Source organism: Adiantum capillus-veneris, chromosome 10, assembly GCF_014529385.1.
Source record: "Adiantum capillus-veneris isolate H3 chromosome 10, ASM1452938v2, whole genome shotgun sequence".
Classification (NCBI taxonomy): domain Eukaryota; kingdom Viridiplantae; phylum Streptophyta; class Polypodiopsida; order Polypodiales; family Pteridaceae; genus Adiantum; species Adiantum capillus-veneris.
In genome coordinates this window covers 146963845-146969565 of record NC_140940.1, presented here as the reverse complement: position 1 = coordinate 146969565, position 5721 = coordinate 146963845, and the positions used below count along the sequence as shown (strand labels likewise).

Below are 5721 nucleotides of genomic sequence, written 5' to 3'. Positions count from 1 at the left end.
CACACACACACACACACACACACACACACACACACACACACACACACACACACACACACAGTGATATCTTTAGTCCACCAATATGGTAGAATGCATGATACCATGATTGTTCAAAGCACATTCTTGTATTAACTATTTATTTTATTAATCTTTCTCTCTCTCTCTCTCTCTCTCTCTCTCTCTCTCTCTCTCTCTCTCTCCACCTCCACGCTTTACTTGTTTGACAACACCAAGAGAGTATAGTTACATCTATCGAAAAAAGAAGCTTTCAAAATTCAGTTTATTACATTCGTTTGTAATGTCTCTTCATGCTTTAGAAAGAAAAAAAAAACAGTTCATGCTTAGTTGCACACAAGCTTTGGCATTGACTTAAGAATGAGCCTTTTTTGGATGGCATTCACTCAATTGATTGCCATATTTAAAGCTATAAGATTGTTGCCCAAAGCAGTGACTTGTTCCTTTAGAGGTAAAACATGATGCTTGTGCACTACAAAAGATAAAGAGAGCCATTAGAGAGCCGGAAGTTCTCCTTGATATTAAATATTCCATATTGGTTCATCTTTGAGCGTGTAACGTTATCCTTGAACTGTTGCACGGTTGAAAACAAGTCCATGCGAAGACTTTCATGGTCTTTGCCGCCTTTAGGTCATTGCAACTGCCTTTGTAGATCCTTTGAGCAAGCTCTACACTACATTTGGTTTGCATCACTTTGCTCACAATATTCTTGAATAGTCGACAATTGCTTGGATGAAGATTCACCTTGTACTTCTATCCTTAATTGTGCAAGTTGTTTTGCACCTCTCACTATGTTATGTCTAGAAGGTGTTTGTATGATGACCCTGTTACGATAACGAAAACCTTCAGCAAAGACCACTAGAGAGGAATTGGAAGAGCTATCCATGTCTTTTAAAAAATGAAGGCTCTTTAAATAGCTCCTTAATGGTAGTTTAAAGACATATGAACATTGCAAATGAACTCATTTCACTCTAGCCACAACTCTTTAGGATGGACAACTTGGAAGTACCTACTATTGCGAGGAGAAAGAACACATGAAAAGACAAAGATGAAGAGATACATTCCTCGGAGTACATACAGACCTCATGTTGCTAATCTACATTGCCTATTACACATAATATTGTCTATTTGTGGTTGGGATACAATTAGGCATTTCAACACCAAATAAGAGAATCCAACCATGGAATCTAGTCACCCAAGTTGAACACAACACATGCCTCGAGATTTGATGGCACACTTGCATTGACATACCTTTAGGAAAGAACTTGGAGGTGTGGAAGGACTACTACAAAAATTAGGCAAGCATGTTTATATGCAAGGCAACAAAGAGTGTCCAAACAGCTTTTGTACATGGCCATAAGCTTCATCTACATGCAAAATCTACGTTGCTAATGTATATGCAAGTCTAATATATGTTAGATTGTATGTATTGTAATTGGGTGAGAATAGTCTCTCTCTCTCTCTCTCTCTCTCTCTCTCTCTCTCTCTCTCTCTCTCTCATTGTCTACACAACACCACACTCCACGCACCCTGTGCAACTAGGCACACGATTCAAGGAGACAGTTACACAAACAATTGGGAGGCATTATGCAGGCCATGGAGGCATTATGCTTAGATATGAGAGATATAGAATTTTCCTCAATTCTAGTGTATAGTGCCATGAGATGTGGCTCCGATCTAGCTCTAATCCAAGCCTAAAGAAACTAATGACATTGCCTATACCATGATACTCTCTCTCTCTCTCTCTCTCTCTCTCTCTCTCTCTCTCTCTCTCTATGTGACTAGACAATATATAAACTACCATAAAATATAGCTTCGAATCATACAATCTACTGAATCATATAATGGAATTTACTAGACAATATATAAACTACAATAAGATATAGTTGTAAAAACATCTTGAAAAATTGATTTTTTGAATTAGTAGAATGTATTCAAATAGTCATACAAACAAATTTCACGTGTTATCTTTATAGAGACAACATCATACATTTATCACAAGCCAAATTGAATCTGTTGCTACATCTATAGTTTTCTAAGTAATCCCAAGGAAGGAACCTCTTACCTGTCACCATCCAAGAAACACAAGCCCATCAAAATTGGCATCACTTGGGAAGACATGTGTCACAACGATCGCTTACCCTTCTTATCAATGTAAAAAATTACAAATAAATTGACAAGTAGCAGACAGCTAATGAATCCCGAATTAGGTCTCCCAAAACCTTGCTAAGAGGCGGATGTTGAAATCTATCTATACAAGCATCATAAAAAGCATGTCATTATGTAAGAAATAAAAAAGGGTAGCAACATGCTTTTCAAGATCCAACATTGGCCAACTTGCTGCTCAAGATCCAACATTCACCAAGTGTATGTTTCCACGATGGAATTGGATGGTCAGAATTGGACAATGATAATCATTCTTTCATACCCTATCGATCTAATTATTGGCAGCTCCCCGAACTTTCAACCTCAAAGAATCTATGGGTGTTCATCCTAAAATACCATAGAACTCTAGTCAGACACCTATGAGCTCGTAGCTCAAGAGCCAACAAATTTGTAGCCCAAAATCTTTATATGGCGACATAAAATTTTCTAAGATTATTTCTACCCAGATGTAGGGTAATCAATATGGGGAAAAGTCAAAGCCAAAAAGAGATCATCACATTCATTAATATATATAAATATATGTACTATTGCAGTTAGAGATATCAGTGCTAACAGATCCCCAATCAGGTCTCTCAAAACCTTGCTAAGAGACATATATTGAAGTCCATTTCCAATTCATAGACGGGATCTTGCCTTAAGGGCTTTCAAACAAACCTAAAAACCAATGCTAAGATTAAGTTGATATTTTTTGTTAAAAAGATGTGTTATAACAATATGCTACAACAAATCCCCCCATGCATCATGCTTAATACCAAGCTTCCTCCAAATTTACCATCTAGTTTACCATGAGATTGAAAGCAAAATGATATTCATACAAATTTAGAATCATTTTGCCAACATGTAGAGCATAATTAGTATTACTTTACTAAGGAGGATGACGTGATGCTTAGTGTGTATTAGTCATAATGCACCACCCCATATGTGCATCAACAATATAATTACCAAAAAAATGTTCAAAATAATCAACAATGTTAACCATCCTTAGCAGAATTCACCTATCCATATTATTCTTGGCCGCAAACACAAGATACCCTCATATGTCAAAATATAGATCAAAATCAGCAATTATATTTAAAAAACTCAATTTTCCTTACCCATTTTAGCAGAGTGTGTTATATTAGATGCCTCGTCATCTTTCTCCTAGTACAGGTAAGCAAGAATCACATGAGAAAAGCAATGTTTTGCAGCTTATTTTATTGTTTATATTTTGAACAAAAATAAACACACATACGTACTGAGTAGGTGCATAAGCACCTACCTGTATGTTGATCCAAACATACACCAAAGGATGTACTTGGAGAGTAGATGCGATTCTTGTCATCCAATTGTTGAAGATCATAGGGGGTAGGGTGGCCAAGTGAAAAGAACACCTTCATGTACTGCTATGATTCTTATTATCCGAATGTCGTTGATCCCATAGGGTAGAACCATGCGGTATATGGGTTCATGCGACAAGTTGCGCGTGCGTGCGTGCGTGCGTGCGTGTGTGTTTGTGTTGATTATCTAACAAAAGTTTGAATAATACAAACTATTGAACTATATAATGGACTAGAATAGACTTTATAGATGTATACTAATGTATCATGGATGAAGTTAAAGTCACATTACCCATGGGCAAGAAATAAAAGATCCGTAACTTTCTATTGAAATTATTTGATCTACTAACACTGCAATAAATTTTCATGTACAATATGTTACAATATTAGAACACGTCTTTGCATGTAGAACTCGTCCATTATTTCGTTGCAGTTACATTTGTAATTCCAAGGAAAGGACCTGTTACCTGTCACCATCCAAGAAACACAACAAACTTATCAGTACGCTTATTACTATTTACTTTGGAAGACAGGTGTAATGACCTCTTCCCTTTGTTATCGGCGTCAAAAATTACAAAACAACTACCAACTAAGCAAAAATCAAGTATACTTATAATTGATAGGCTTTCATCGGCAGCATTTTGTTAGTATCTGGGGTGCAATTGGAGTGCAAGAAGATTATGGACTCAGGTGGGTGGAATTCCCTCCAAATGTAGTTTATCAACATAATATTGTGGCTAGTGTGTGTGTGTGTGTGTGTGTGTGAGAGAGAGAGAGAGAGAGAGAGAGAGAGAGAGAGAGAGAGAGGGGGGGGGGGGGAGATTAAGATCAGAACTATGTTGTGTGTGTGTGTGTGTGTGTGTGTGTGAAAGAGAGAGGGAGGGGGGACGGGAGATGAAGATCATAACTTTGTTGTGGATTTGAGCAAACCTCGTAAAATCACATTAGAAAGAGGATTTTGGCGATTTTATAAGAGCATGCTAATCACATCACATACACACACATGTGTGTGGATGTGTGTGTGTGTGGGGGCCTCAACCTCATTAGAACTATAGACTTGAAAGCATATTTAAACTAGAAATACTTACAAAATTGTGGGAATTGTGGTGTGTTAACCCCATGTTTTCTCTGGAAAAAAACTCCCAATGCCTTCCTGGAGAAAGGAGCACCTTTGTGGAATGTTTGCAAATTATGACGTTTGGTATAATCTTTCAAACAAACCTTTGAAACTGAGTAGGAGTCCCATTAAAATGAAACAAAGTACAGCCTGGAATGTTTTTTGTCCCAATTCGAGCAGAAAAAGAGGTTTTCGATCGTCGTTGATTTGTTGAAGTTGGAAAATCGGTTTGCTAAAATTTGAAAGCTGACGCTACATTCAATGTGTGTGAGTGTGTGGTGTTGCAAGAAGCCGCTTGTGTGTGGCATTTTTGAGCTACGTCCATTCTAAGGCTGGATACACAATGCCAATGCGGGTGCCCGTCACTTTTGATGATGGGCGGGCATGCATTACACACTGGCTACATTATTTTATCATAAAGCAAAATCATTTTCAGCAGCTCATTGGTTCGCCGCCTGGTTTTGGCTTACCTGGCAAAAGCTCAACCCCCGCCCGAGCTTGGGCAGGGGGTATCGCCTGTCCAAGACCTTGTCCTCTGCCCTTTCTGCCCTGCGTATCAGCAAACGCCGCCTAGCCTCCACGTCTGCACGCCCAAGCTTGGGCACGCGGTCTGTAACCAGCCTAAGCCTTGCACTAAGGTGCATGTGCATGTGTGTGTGTGTGTGTGTGTGTGTGTGTGTGTGTGTGTGTGTGTGTGTGTGCGTGCGCCCCAAAAGACTTGGCACTACTCCATGAAGTGTGACAGGCATCTGCCGTGTGTGTGTGTGTGTGTGTGCGCGCCTTTGCATGAATGCAAAGGCAAGTGATATTGAACTTGTGTGGAATTTTTCAATGTTTTTATTAGCTAGGTTGTCGTATGATGGGTGGGTATAGTGGGAGAGTCTTTAGGTTGAGCCAAATGTATTCCTATCCGTTCAGTATATTTTTGGTGAAGAGTTATCTCTATTGAGTTGTCATTTTGTGTGTATGCATGTGCCTCCCTTGGATAGCACCTAATGTAAAGGTCCATGAAGACCCTTGATTGCTCCCTATTTTCTTAAAGCTGCTCCTTTTTGTTTTTTTTTGCCATGCCTTCGTTAATGTAAAAGTCCATAAAGACTTTAACTC

At 38.7% G+C, this 5721-nt stretch overlaps 1 protein-coding gene across 2 annotated transcripts; it reads right to left on the bottom strand.

The window, feature by feature from the left end:
• Positions 1-267: 267 nt before the first annotated feature.
• Positions 268-5403, bottom strand: LOC147449815 (uncharacterized). 2 transcript variants are annotated; one of them, XM_086522699.1, is made up of 5 exons: positions 5085-5403; positions 3440-3964; positions 3276-3321; positions 2006-2080; positions 268-839 (listed from the first exon to the last, which is right to left on the bottom strand). In XM_086522699.1, the coding sequence occupies exons 2-5, from the start codon at positions 3518-3520 to the stop codon at positions 805-807; spliced, it is 237 nt and encodes a 78-aa protein (XP_086378825.1). In that variant the 5' UTR covers positions 3521-3964; positions 5085-5403; the 3' UTR covers positions 268-804. The 2 variants fall into 2 exon arrangements, 1 of the variants encoding a protein (XP_086378825.1); XR_015189558.1 differs by lacking the exon at positions 2006-2080 and having other exon boundaries at positions 3276-3964.
• Positions 5404-5721: the final 318 nt, after the last annotated feature.

What these genes read in the sequence shown, in the direction of transcription:
- LOC147449815 (XM_086522699.1), bottom strand. Translation starts at nt 3,520, where the DNA reads ATGATCTTCAACAATTGGATGACAAGAATCGCATCTACTCTCCAAGTA. An exon ending in AACACACTCTGCTAAAATGG is followed by an intron (nt 2,081 to 3,275) that starts GTAAGGAAAATT and finishes GGATGGTGACAG; the next exon opens with GTAAGAGGTTCCTTCCTTGG. An exon ending in CAATTTGGCTTGTGATAAAT is followed by an intron (nt 840 to 2,005) that starts GTATGATGTTGT and finishes TTATCGTAACAG; the next exon opens with GGTCATCATACAAACACCTT.